The sequence below is a fragment of the Guillardia theta genome, assembly GCF_000315625.1.
Source record: "Guillardia theta CCMP2712 unplaced genomic scaffold GUITHscaffold_106, whole genome shotgun sequence".
Lineage (NCBI taxonomy): Eukaryota > Cryptophyceae > Pyrenomonadales > Geminigeraceae > Guillardia > Guillardia theta.
The window spans coordinates 144,582-158,262 of record NW_005434568.1 but is presented as its reverse complement, the minus strand read 5'-3'; the positions used below and the strand labels follow the sequence as shown (position 1 = coordinate 158,262).

Below are 13,681 nucleotides of genomic sequence, written 5' to 3'. Positions count from 1 at the left end.
CCTCATCCTTCATCCTCCGGGAACCCCCTTTTTAAACATCTCCCTGCTCCTCCTCCAAGCTGCACCACCGCGCTCTCCTCCTCCAAGCTGCCTGCTCTTTCCTGGATCCCAATCTCCTCCATCAAGCTTCCTGCATCCTCCATGCTAGCTGCACCCTGCATCCTCCCGAATCGCAATCTCCTCCTCCATGCTCCAAGCTGCTTCTTGCTCAGGCTCCCAGATCCTTCTCCATCCATCTTTTACCTACACACTCTCCTTCATAGAAACCTCGTCAGTACCATCAACACTCCTCCACCACCTGAACTCGACTGTGCCGCACTGCACTTGTTCGTCAGGCTTCCCCTCTGATCAGTCAGGCTCCCCAGACACCTTTCTGATCATCTAGTCTTCCATCCCATCATTGTGCTTCAAATCCCATCGATTTCAATTGTCACCCATCTGACTTTCTCAATCCAAATTTTCCACCCAATGATGTCCACCATTCATGACCAATGTGTTTGTCCTAACTATCCTGCTCTACGGGCCCTTCTAACAAATCGCTATCTAACCGCTGAAAGATTGATTTGGCGCCATATCACCTGAGAGCTCTTGAGATTTCATTTGCATGCATGTTCATTTCAATTCTCATATTGACCATATGATCTTCTTTCATTTGCCTTTCCCATCAATCATCTCTTCATTTTCGATTTCTCAATTTCTCAACGGCCGATTTTTCATCAATTTCAATTCTAGGTCTTGTATCTTGCGATCATGATGGGAGGCTTCACATCCTAACCTGCTTGACTTGACCTAGAGTTCCTTGAACAGTCTTCGGGAGAAGAAGCTTGATACCACGCCATGCCAATCATCTGATTCTACTTCTCAATATCAAACCTTCCTTCCAAGGTTCTCCCTCCCTGAATCAGAGATTGGTGCAGGCGATTGCTCGTTGATACCAGCTGTACGATGAACCCCATTGTATTCAAGCTGGGATGAATCCCACTGAAGTTCAAAGTTGCTCCCAAAGCGCTGTCTCCAGGCAGTCTCTACAACTACAGTCAGCACACAGTTGCGACAGAAATCATACTGCGTTGATTCTGTAGAAAATCTTTCCCCCCATGTCCTGCAACTGCGCCTCCCATGGCTGACTTCACTCCACTCAACCAGCATGAACTCCACCCTTCGCGTACTACATGTCAAGATGCTCACAGAATGCCATCGTTCTCATTAGGATGAGAGTCATCACTGCAGCATACCCCTTGAGCGTTGAAATCTTCTCCAAATAGAAACGAACCAATTGCTTTCCACCTCGTAAACGGCAGAATTTTCGTGAACAGGTCCGCAGGCTGAAACTTAGTAGGAACTTTCACAGGAAGTAATTCTCCCTCATCCACCATGAGAACAGCAAACTTAGCACGTAAGTCGATGTGCTTCAGTCTAGAATATGCTCGTTTCTCGGTCAACAAACGAATACACGGCTCATTATCCAGCAGGAGCCTCGTCGGACGTTGCTGACAAAACCCTAACTGTTGAAGTAAGCTTCGATACATCTTGATATGCTTGGCGACTACCGATGTCGCATAGATTTCTGCCTCTGACGATGAAAGTGATATGACTTTCTGCGCTTTCGAACCATATGAAATAACTCCTCCGTTCATTACGATAGCCCATCCGGACTGACTTCGTCGCGTCAAGACATCCGTCCCCCAGTCACTATCACTCGCAGCTACGAGTTCATTGTGAAACACCTCCTGATTAACAGATACACCTCTCTGATGGTAAACAATACAAATATCTCTCGTCGTGTACAGATACCTCGCCAAGTGAACCAATGCATCCCAGTCACGCACTCTGGGTGCCCGTGCAAATCTGCTTAAGAGACTGACCGCGAAGGAAATGTCAGCTCTTGTCCCATTAGCAACGTACAAGATTGTTCCAAGAAGAGCCTGATATTGTCTCACCGAGAACTTATCCAACAATTCTCCCTCTAGATGATAACTCCGCATGTACACTCCAGGCAAGATAGTAAACACTGAACGAAGAGCTATTCCAAATTTCTCAACCAGCTGTTCAATAAAATGCTTCTGACTCAAGGTAATAGTTCCTTTCGTCAAATCTTGGTGAACACGAATACCCAGGAATGTACCTGTAGCTTCACTTCCAGAAAAGTCGAATACCTTGCTCAAGCAGTCCAAAAAATAATTACAGACTTCTTGATTCTCACATACCAGAAGAAGATCATCCACCCATGTCGTGATGAGAATTCTTGAGCCGTTGTGTTCATATCTGTAAATGATTTCATCATGGCCAACAGGTTCCGCGCCCAGACGCAGGAATTCTCGAGACAGCTTTTCCCACCATCGTCGCGGAGCCGTTCGCGTCCCATATATCGCTTTGGTTACTTTGAGCAAAACATTCGGAGGCAAAGCCATGATGTCAGGCGGTATCATGAACATCGGTTCGTTCAATTCACTGTATAGGAACGCTGCCGCGATATCTCGGTAGGCGATAATCCATCCATTTCCTGCCGCTATGCTGAGTAACAACCGAATGTTATCCATCGACGTCGTCGGCGCAAACAACTCCTCGGACGTGGGTAAAAGATTGCCCATCACAACCAACCTTGCTTTTCTCTTCAGAATGTTGCCATGTAAATCTTTCTTTGAGGAATAAACCCACATCGCTCTCGCAAGTATGTTGCCTCGTGTTTCATCAGACCTCGGGACCACTTCCCAAACTCGCCTTTCTTCCATCTTCTGAATCTCAGCTCGTTCAGCTGCCTCCCACAATTCTCTATCCTTGTGCAACAACATCTCCCTTCGATTGCGTGGATCTGCCGTCGAACTCGAGTCTTGTACTGATGGCGGAGCTCGCGACAGAAATGCTGCAGAGAGTTTGACAGCTTCCCATACAGGAACAACTAGCGCCATGTTGGTGACAAGCATACGAGAGTCTGGAAAACATTGTGTCAACTCACTTGTACCAAGATCAATACAATGTCATCCCCTGGCTCCATGAGTGGAACCACATCATTCCACCGTTCCCGTCTCAATGGTATCCATCGTGCAGAGTGCTGAGAAGTAGTCGAACGATTACCCTCGTCCAATACGAACAGTACCTCTTTTCCATCGCCGTTGAGCACCTTTCCAGGTACCAGCTGAGATGACAGAGGAGACTTCCTGTGCATAAGAAAGACATCGGGATTTCCTCGAACTGTCTTTTCCACCAGCTGCGAAAGGATGTTATCCCCCTTTTGAGGAAACGCTCGAAAGTAATAATCGTTACACCCAGTCAACTCGAAGACATTCTTCGGCAAAACTCCTGATTGTAGCTCATCCCCAGGCAACAACTCAGATGTCTCTGCCTCCGACATAGCAATCATGGTAACTTCCTTCCCCATAGACAAAATCCGTACGTTCTCACTGTCCGGATGGATTAATATCCAGTACTTGTCGTCAAACGTAACACGCACCAAGAATGTATCATCTTTGAAGACAACTTGAGTAATCGTCCCCGTTCGAACCTTCCCATCATCCATTACAACTTCAGCCCGCCTGTTGATGAAGCGGTTTTCGGCATCCCGTCTCTGCTTCATTCCATGGTATTTTCTAATGCTCGCTTTTGATCATTTTCGAGCGGGGTACCTCAGCCCAGGATTTTTGAATGGTCGGCGCACCGAAAATTTGTACCAGAAACTTCGATAATGGTTGAAAGTATGTTTGAATCGGGGACCGTGTCGAGCAGTTTTAGGTTTACAAGTATTCTTGCTTCCTCCAAACAACAAGGTTTCAAACATTAAAACTATTTTTGACCTTACACGCTTTTACACGCCTGGGGGGTGCATATACAACCAAATCGCCTGCCCTACCCTTCCCCCATTGCTGCATCCCCACCCGCCGGCGCAGGCGGCGTTTGTTTGAATCCAAGATGGCTCTCAGCCAATGGCTCTTTCATCGTATTCAAGCTCCAGGCCATCCAAGGTTGGATCATGTGTGAATGTTTGTACTTTTTGCGGCATACTGCAAGACGACATTTCAAACAGCTCGAGCTTGTTTTTCAAAGGAAGCTGTAGGAATCAGCATCGCCATGGATTCCAGGGCCTAGGGCTGTTTTCGAATCCTTTTGATGCTCATTGTAAGATGGAGAATTGCTCGTTTTTGGTGATCAAGCATCCACAACCCTCTTTCGTATGATTGAGCTTCGAGCACATCTCTGACTGTAGAGTTGTTTGGTGTCAAGATTGTTTCTCGTAAAGGATCTCTCTGATTAGGCAATTTATTGTTGTTTTGGTTGGCATTCTACAAGACCCATACTTCCTCCTCTCTGTGTCAACCAAGCACATAAGCATAAGGCATGTCAGTCGTGTAGGCAACTTGATTGCAAATAGATCGCAGGTGTAAGATCGATGAACTATTCAACGCCATGAATGCCGGATGTGAATGAACTTCCCTCAGGACTTCTCAGTATCAGAACCAGCGAGCTAAGACATAAGGTAGAGTCTCCATTGAATATCATTCCTGCGAATGTAATGTTTTTATCAGTTGTGGGGAAGAGAAGCATGGAGACAAGCGGGTGCCCAAGCGAATAGGAGCATCTTGCGGATGTAGGTTTGGACAAAGACGGCGATGATTCCGAGGTTGTGAAACAGGCAGCGAAAAGATGCTGAGGTTTTCGGAGTTCATAAACATGGCTTGTGACGAGCATGTCACACGTAAAGCGATGGAAAACAACAAACAAAAATTGTAAAGCAATCGAAAGCAACGAAAATCAATGGAAAACAACAAACAAAAATTCTTCTCAAAGGTCTCACTCTTTGACTTCAACCACTGATTGAACATCTTTTTGACCTCGGTCATATCTCGACAAATCCGATTGTACTCCGCCACTGAACAGAAAGTTGTTTGCGCCATCTTTTCAACGAGTGGTGCCGGGTTTGCAATCGAGAAGTGAGAGATTTCACAGTATTTATTATTTTCGATGTCGTCTTCATGAAAAAATATATACCCATGCACTCTGAAATTATCGTGGAGATCATCGTTGGCATGCTCCAACATGCAAGGAAAGCTGAAGAAAAACATTTTTGGTATAGCATTTATTTCATCCGTATCCTTGTAAATTGATTGATAACAATCACGGTTTCCACCTTTGTTCAAAATTCTTTTCAGGGCCACACAGGGCACTCGATTAGTTATAATGGTTTCGTCTACATGTTCCAAGAGGACTCGATTGTACATGATGTACACTTCGACAACCTGTGCATCTGAGTGCAGCGATTTGATCATGCCCAGTCGATTCACTTCAACGCCCCTGTGATCTTCACACTGATATTGAACCCCTGTGCCAGGCTCAAGTATGATATTCAAATTACTGCCTGGCTTTTTCCAGTACATCCTGGGCAAGTCTCGATCATCAACTGACGTATGCAGGATCATTCGAGCTTCAAATCTTCAGGTGTCTTTGACTCATCACAAGTCTCTTCCTGCTCCAAGAATGTATCGAAATCTTCCTGCCTTCGCCTTCTCTGAATTCCATTTGTTGCTGATACACGACGGTGAAGATTCATTTGTTTGGTGTCTATAACTGGAGCGCAAGGGAAAGGGAAGCAACGGGGAGGGAGGGGAGCAGGGGGGAGGGAGGGAGCAGGGAGGAAGGGAGGCGAGCAGGGGGGGAGGGAGGGAGGGAGAAGAGCATGGAAGGAGGAGGGGAGGGATACTTGCAATGGAGATCTCAGGATTTTTAATGAAAACTAATTGCTCTTTGATCGGGGGCAAGGGGACCTGTGTTTCGGTGGCACCCTATAGACATAGGGTAGGTATCCATATAAAACAACCGGTGTAGAAAAAAAAGATTGCCGTTGCTAGCTGGCATACGACTCCTTGATTTGAAAACAAAAATACTTATTGGCTAGATTTACTACACTCGTCAATGGCTGACACTAATAAGATTTCATGAGCGTGTATCGAAATATACGAATAACCCTACCCCCTCCATATTAGACAAACATACCGGTACACAGGGCAGAGAGCAGCCAAGAGGCGTGTAAGCCGGAACTCAAATGCTTAAAACGAATATAAAAGAGTACTGAGTGGTACAAATCATTCTGGTACAAAATTGACTAAAAACTGTATGCTTATGATCAAATTAACAGGTACAAGTGTTTGTTAAAAGGATATAAATTTATAATTGGGCATTAGAAAATACCATGGAATGTACGAAAGTCTCGTCTGGTACGACATGTTTTGGTCGACGACGCTGCCTCTGTATCCGTATGATCCGCATCCTCTCGGCCACCGTCAACCATCACTGTAGGCACATAATCTTCATCGCTGTCCTGGCACACCATCTCAGCAGCCCTTACTCCCTCATCATCCGACTCCAGTGAATGATCCTCCAACCGTGTTCTCTTTCGACGACCACTAGTCCGAGCATTCACTGCCTCTGACCGTTCATCTTCAACACCCTTGACAGGCGAATCATCCTCCATGTCAATATCGTGCTTTACCACCACTTCAGGATCCTCTTGCCAATTCATCCGTCCCGCACGTCGAAATGGAAAGAAGAATTCATCACAGGTCAGATTATTCGTGTGACAGATTTTGTTGTCGTCAACACACCATACCAAGTAGCCAATCGTATGCCCAGGAAAAGCGTTTGCATTTCCGAGCATAATGCCCTGTTTAGCTGGATCTTCAATCTTCGAACTGCGTACATTATTCTTGAAGAATGTCATACACCCAAAGGTCTTGAGAGATTTGAAGTCGAAAACATCTCCATTATAGATTGTATACGGAGAAAGATTGCCGAAATTCCTGAAACTCGGGAGAGCATTGTACAGGTACGTAGCCTGCATAACAGAAAATTCCCATTTCTCGATAGGCAAAGCACTCTGTTTGAGCAAAGTTCTGTGGATAGTACTGACTGCTCGAATTCCTCTCTCAGCCAGCGAATTGTAAACTTGACTGTAATCAGGAATCCGATCCCACTTCAAACCCGTCTCACGAACGAATGCCTCCAACTCTGAAGAAGAAAACTCACTGCCGTTATCAGATATGATGCGTTGAACTCCGTTTCTCTTGACACTTTTCTCCTCCTGTCGAAGTAACTCCATCAGAATATCACTCGTTTGACCCTTGGACGTCATGGGACGCACAATCAGGTATCCGGAAAAAGCGTCGACAACTATAAGAAAGTAACGATAACCCGATGGTTCAGAGACTGCAATCATATCTTTCAAGTCTACATACCACAGAGCATTTACATCTCCAACACGTTCCTGTCGAAATGAGGTTTGTTTGTGAACAGGGCTTGACACAAATTTCGAAATCCTACACACGTGACACGGAGAATGAATCAACCGCCTATTGAATGTAATGTATTTGACCGTATCCGCAAGCAACTTCTGTACTCGACAATCAGGGTGCCCCGTTTTCATGTGCCACAGAACCGCATCAGATAGACTCTGTGTTGACTTCCCATCGAAAGAAGGTCCAGGAGTGACATGTGCTTTAGTCAAACAAACTGTTCCAGCCTCCGCTGAAACACAAAAGATTGGCACATCACCTGCCACAGAATCATGCATCGGACCTCTGGTTGTCAACAGATACAACTTGTCCCGCTGAATCAGAGGAATCCTGATCTTGCCATCCTCCGAAGCCACATAGGATTTGACCGTGTTCTTCGACCCCCGTCCAACAATGTAATACTTGGATCCCAGAAAATCATCCAGACTCACAAGTGGTACAGGAAGGACAGGACAAACTCGAACATTCTCCAATACTATATTGTCCGACTCACCATCTGCACCGACAATTTGCAAATTTAGCTTGCCATACTTGGTACAATTAATCTTTCCTCCTGCCGTCATGACAAAGAAATCGTCTCCCGATTGTACGTCTGAGAGGAGGGATTCGTCCCCAACCATGGTAACATTTGCACCCGAATCAAGCAAAAAATTGACAACCCTTCCGTCACCGTCTCCCACCATACTCTGCATTGCCATTCCTTGAATATCAGTCATCGACATCGTTGAATCAATGCCAAACTGAAACGCAAAGAAGGATCGCCATTCCGCCTGACGGCGACCTGCCTGAGCATTGCTTTCTGAAACATTTTGCTGTACCGTCCTCTCAAAAGGATTGTCCGACACCGGACTACGGCCACGTCCCCGATGGTTAGGCTCAAACGTCTCCTGCCATGGTCCAACCGGCTGCTCACCGTCTGCACCTGACCTCCTTCCCCCCTGGATTTCCCTGGCCAACCGCAGTACAGCCTCGCCGAGAGCCTGAGGAGAAAATTCATGCACATTGTTTCGCCGCTCATGATGTCCTCCCGAACGATCACCTCTTGAGAAACCATCAGACTCGCCTCTGCGTGGATTGTAGTTATGCGTCGTCCAATGCTCCCCTCTACCTCGTCCGCGCATCCCTCTACCAGCCGGACGATCATACGGCTTCCCCCGCTGCTGATGATGACCTCGAAATCCTGAGCCTCTTCCCCGAAAATTATTCCCTTGAAAACCACCGACTCTTCCTTGGTGATTTCGAAAATCATTCGATCCAGCACCAGCGGAGCCTCCACGACCGTAGCCGCCACGAGACCCATCAACATGGTAGGCGCCCCTGCGCCGCATTCCCTGACCCGGATGCTCACCTCGGCCTCGCGTACTCTCCCTCGCGTCCAACGTGCTTCCATCCTCCTGACTGCCAGATGCATTATCCACAGGCGGCGACTCATTGCTGCCTCTCGAGTCTCCCTTTTCCTTACCACCCTGTCCTCCACTTTCAGACGCCTTGTCTGCATTCGGTTGACTAACCGTAGCTTGCACCTCCGAGGCTGCCACATTAACTGACGCAGTGCCCGACTGTGTTTTCTCACCCCCAGCAGTAAAAAATACCTGTTCATCATGCAAATTCACAGCCCAAGAGTACACCTCCTCCCAAGTCAATTCGGTTGACAACTTGGACCGCTTATTCAAGCGCGCGACATCTCGAATATCAATACAATCTGAAACATAACATTGCTTGATCAGCTCCTCCACCAAAATCATTTCCAAGGCTTTCACTGATTCCTCTCCCGCTACATCTTCCAACTTGTTAAGCAGGATCTTCATCTGGACCATAACGCTGTGGAAGGTAGATATGTCAGGCAATTTCGACTTTGCCAGCGTCAGAAGCTCCATCCGCGTTTTATCCGGAGTGGCATTGAGATTCCCACTGCGCTTTCTGACTTCCCATATCATATACGCCAGAGCTTTGATCGGAGCCAACTTGGACTTGAATCCTCCTGACATAGCCCATGGAACAGGAAATAATGGCTTCAGATAGGATCGAAAGTATTGGCCAAGCTCCAGGAGAAAATATTCAACGTCTTCATATAACGCGTTAATCATCGCGGCATCCATCTCCTTGCCATCAGAATCCCTTCGGCTTACCCCCTTCTTTTTCTTCTTGCCAGAAGCACTCACTGGATTGCCGGAATCCCCTTCATCAACAGGACTACCATACTGATCCGACACCGTCTTGGACAAATTTTGCAACTGCTCCACATAATCTCGAATCTGCCCGCTCTTCCTCCAACAAAATTTGGCATTCAGGAAAAGCAAAACGACCTGCCTTTTCCATTCCTCCGTCAACTCGCCATCCACATTCACACTCTTGTTCTTTTCCCATACAGTATGAAACTCACCACCAAAATTACCGAGTTGATCGAGTGGAAACTCTCGTATCAGCGGGAACAAACACATGCCCAATCCTGTCCGATATCGATTCATTGCATTCTGAATCGGAAGCAGAAGTTCATCCAATTCCTCCTGTGACGTCACCGATCCTTTGAGGAATGTGTCCATCTGTAACTCAGGATACATGTAAAGGCCTAGCAGAAATGATAACTAAACTGCACTGGTACTCTTTGGAGGTATCTCTTGCTGCCGTTGAAAACTTGTTTGAATTCACACGCCACCCCAAAAAAAAAGCTTCTCGAAAAGAAGAGTGGAAATTAACGAAAGGGCTAAAAGTGAACGGCATGAATTTATGAAAGTTTATAGTTCACAGTAAATTTCCCATAAAATTTGCGCAATGGCTTCAGAAGAGGAAGAAAGACGGTGCTGTGAGCGATTCTGAGTAGATGAGAGCATTCTTTTCCTCTTTACATCATAGCTAGCCATATGACAATGGATGTATGATGTACACAATGATCTTGAACTACAATCTCACGATTCAAACCTCATCAATATATTGCCACATCGCAAGGAAAGCGACAACCTTAACTCCTTAGTCCACCATCACCTTCGTTCTTCATTCCTACACGTCCATTACCACTCACTTTTTCTGTGGAATATCGGCACTTGCGTACGTCATATGTTTTGCTATAAAATCTGTCACTGTAATCATCGCATTCGTCTAACTACCGGTTCTCAACGATGCAATCCGTCTTGTTCTCTGCACCAGGTCGCTACAGACTGCCAGGTCCGTCGTTGCCTCCCTTCTTTCCTCGGTAGTTTCAAGCATTCCACGCACTGCTTGAAGATTTCCTTGGTTTCCTCCATGGTTGCGTTCTCCTTATACACTCCTTTCTCCTGTGCACATTGGTCTATTTTGCCCATCAGATACCTGAAGTCACTCAAACGTTTCCTTGCATTCTGGTCGGCAAAATCACTCGGTTCCAGGTTTTTGAATGGTGGATACCCTTTTTCTGCATTTCCTTGCATCCACCACTCGTAAGCCACATCAACGAACATCTTTGGCCATAAAAAATCTTCTGGCAGAAGGCGAATGCGTCGACCCCAGTTGTATCCGTTCACCTGCAATGCTCCACTCTGCTCAACTTGTGCAGGCTGTCTTGGACTGCTTTGACAGTCTGCCCTCCCATTCACCTGTCTCATCAGGACCTCTAACATATCCTCCATATGACGAAATCCGCATATTGGGATTCAGGGGGCTGCACCGGTATATGAAATTCCAGGTTTACTGATTAGCGCTTTTAATGACCGGTACTTTTGACTGCTCATATACGGGTACTTGCCCTCGCACAGAAGCACCCTTTTACCCCCATTATCATCTAGTAATAGGGGGTGGGGTATTTGAATTGTCATGGGCGGTAACCTTCAAGACCACCCCACTCCCCTCGAAACTTTTAACAGACGACATGTTTTAAGGCTGCGAAAACGTTTTAGAAGGATACGGATAATCATAAAACAAATATAAATTGGAAACACAGTAGAAAAGACTTAGAAATTCAATACAAATGTTCGAAGGTATTTTGTACCTGATTCAAATTCATGGTGTACTGTGTTTCTTTGTTTGGTACAAGAATGAAGCCACCGGGTCCTTCTCTGCTAGTGCTTTGACAAATAGGGGGTAGGGTAGTCCCCCCTGTTCCCCTGATCCCACCCCACCCATCCCTATTTCAGGGATTTAAATGTTTCCCAGAGGCCAGTTGCCACGGCTCTAGTTGAGAGACATGTCACTGGGATCTTGAAATTTACCAATATACTTTGAACATTGAAACATTGATTAATCATGTCAGGACCAAATCTATCAAATCCGTCATCCCCACCTTTTGCAAGGAAGTTCGTGCAGACGTCGCAAACCATCACCCTGCCAGGCTGGATGATGATGAATTCAATCAACTCACCTGGGAGTTTCTGGCAAGACGAGAGGGCTTCCTCTATAAACAAGGAGAAGGCCATAGGTTTGAAAAGAGATCATTTGTAAAATTCAAATCTTTGTAACACCTGGGATGCAGGTAGATCTCCTGAGTTGTTGCTTCGAATCTTACTAGAGTCTGAGGAGCATGGAGGTTTTAGTGATCATGTGGATGAAGCCATGCGCGAAGCGATTATTTCCCCTGACTCCGATGAACCAAACCCGGCTTGTTACGATGCTATCAAAGATCCAAAAGTGAAAACAGCGATTCTGACGAAGATCCAGGGTGACACTGATGAGCCTCGGACCTTCTAGATGTGGTCACGAAGAAGGTAGATCGGCAATTTGCATCACACAAGGCCAATTTTCGAGTGAAATGGGGACATTTTGCTGATCTATTACACCGCTAGAATGAGGAAGACTCTGCCGGGGGAGAGGAAGCGGTCGAGGGGCCGCGAAAGCAGAACTTCCGAAGTGCAAAACTTCGAAATACGATAGCCTTACGTTCTTCTTAAAAAATGAACTTGCCACGAATAAGGAGCTTCAAAACTGCCTGAAACCTGTGGTCAGACAAATGATGGCTACCCCACGGGAAGCAGCAGTTGCCCTCACAGCAAACGGTATAACGAAATCGCAGTACCAAGGATTCTGTCGTGCAAACGATAGCATGGCTGGCTGCTTTGTTCATTTGCCAAAAATATCACAGGTAAGAGTGGATGGTGGGACTCATGGTCTCGGCCTTCTTCAACTTGTCGAAGAGTGGATTGATATCTTCAACCTTCACAGGAAACACAACGGCTTGTTGTCACGATCAATGGAGACTATGACTGTGCAACAATGACATTATCAACTGGCAATCCTAAGAAGGCAACTGAAGTCACCATTTCCATTTTTGTTTCAGGAAAACGTCGAAGAGAGGAAAGAAAACATGAGCCGTTGATGAAGTCGTCCCCAGAAACTTGCTGAGCATGGTGAGTTGGCCCTCAATGTGGAACCGCGGCAAAGCAAGAGAATTACAAATGATTTTGAATACATAAATTTAACCTAAAAGTTTTATTTGCTATCTTTGGCGCGGATGAGCTTGTAAGCTGAAATGGCCTTGGTAAGCCGGCTTAATAGGAACTATTTGGGTCCAGATATTTTTTCCAGTCTAGCCATAACGCTAGATCTTGGCAAATCTGAAAATCAGCCATCCAACCTCGTTAGCGGCAGTTTCTGTCTTCACAAGCTGATTGTCAATGGCCCATACTACCAGTCCCTCGTGGCCGCGAAACGCAGTTGTGAATCATGAAAGGGTATGTTCAATTACATTTGCACAACAGAGGTTCTTAGAAATGGCTACTACCTTTATTGGGCCCAATCAGTTTGCACGATCTCAGATAGAAACAAAACAGCATTGCACGTATCCTGTATCTCCACATTCAATCTCAAAGGAGCTTCTTCTGCTGCAGCAAGACAACGAGTCTTTGGTTTTCCTCTCAGCTGCAGCCACCATTGTTTAAATTCCAATTGCCAGTGAAGTTCAACGGTATTGCTAAGTTGAACGACTCCACTCAAGACATTGGCTTGCAGTTGTCTGAAGATATCCTTGGTGTAAAGAATGTAAACATCTACATGACTCTCGATTACTTTTTGTCTTATACCATGCCCGAGTTGTTTGTTTGAGTCACCGTCCAAGAACGAGATTCCCATACTTGGTTTTAGAAAGTCACGCGTTTGCGACTCGCAAACGCGTTTGCGAGATTTTGATCAATTGAGGTACTCCCATCTTGGGCGGCAACTCATCGGGAGGAACAACAACTGGGAGGTGGGATGGTTGGAGGGGCGGGGAGGGGAAGGGATGGTCGTCGGGAGCCTGTGCGAGAAGGAAGGCCCCGGTGGTTGGAGGGGTGGGGAGGGGATGGTTGGAGTGGCGGGGAGGGGAAGGCCGGATGGTTGGAGGGGCGAGGAGGGGAAGGCCGGATGGTTGGAGGGGCGGAGAGGGGAAGGCCGGATGGTTGGAGGGGCGGAGAGGGGAAGGCCGGATACAGTTAAATTGAGACTGGACGGGAACGGATGGT

General features: G+C 46.5%; 2 protein-coding genes across 2 annotated transcripts; both read right to left on the bottom strand.

Moving 5' to 3' along the window:
• Nucleotides 1–2: 2 nt before the first annotated feature.
• On the bottom strand, nt 3–583 carry GUITHDRAFT_155184 (hypothetical protein; the record flags this gene model as incomplete). The annotated part of the gene is made up of 1 exon (XM_005823567.1): nt 3–583. The coding sequence occupies exon 1, from the start codon at nt 234–236 to the stop codon at nt 3–5; it is 234 nt and encodes a 77-aa protein (XP_005823624.1). The 5' UTR covers nt 237–583.
• An 8,886-nt stretch (nt 584–9,469) lies between these two features.
• GUITHDRAFT_155182 (hypothetical protein) lies at nt 9,470–9,841 on the bottom strand (the record flags this gene model as incomplete). The annotated part of the gene is made up of 1 exon (XM_005823566.1): nt 9,470–9,841. A coding segment is annotated over one exon (372 nt), but the record flags the coding sequence as incomplete, so codon positions are not given.
• Nucleotides 9,842–13,681: the final 3,840 nt, after the last annotated feature.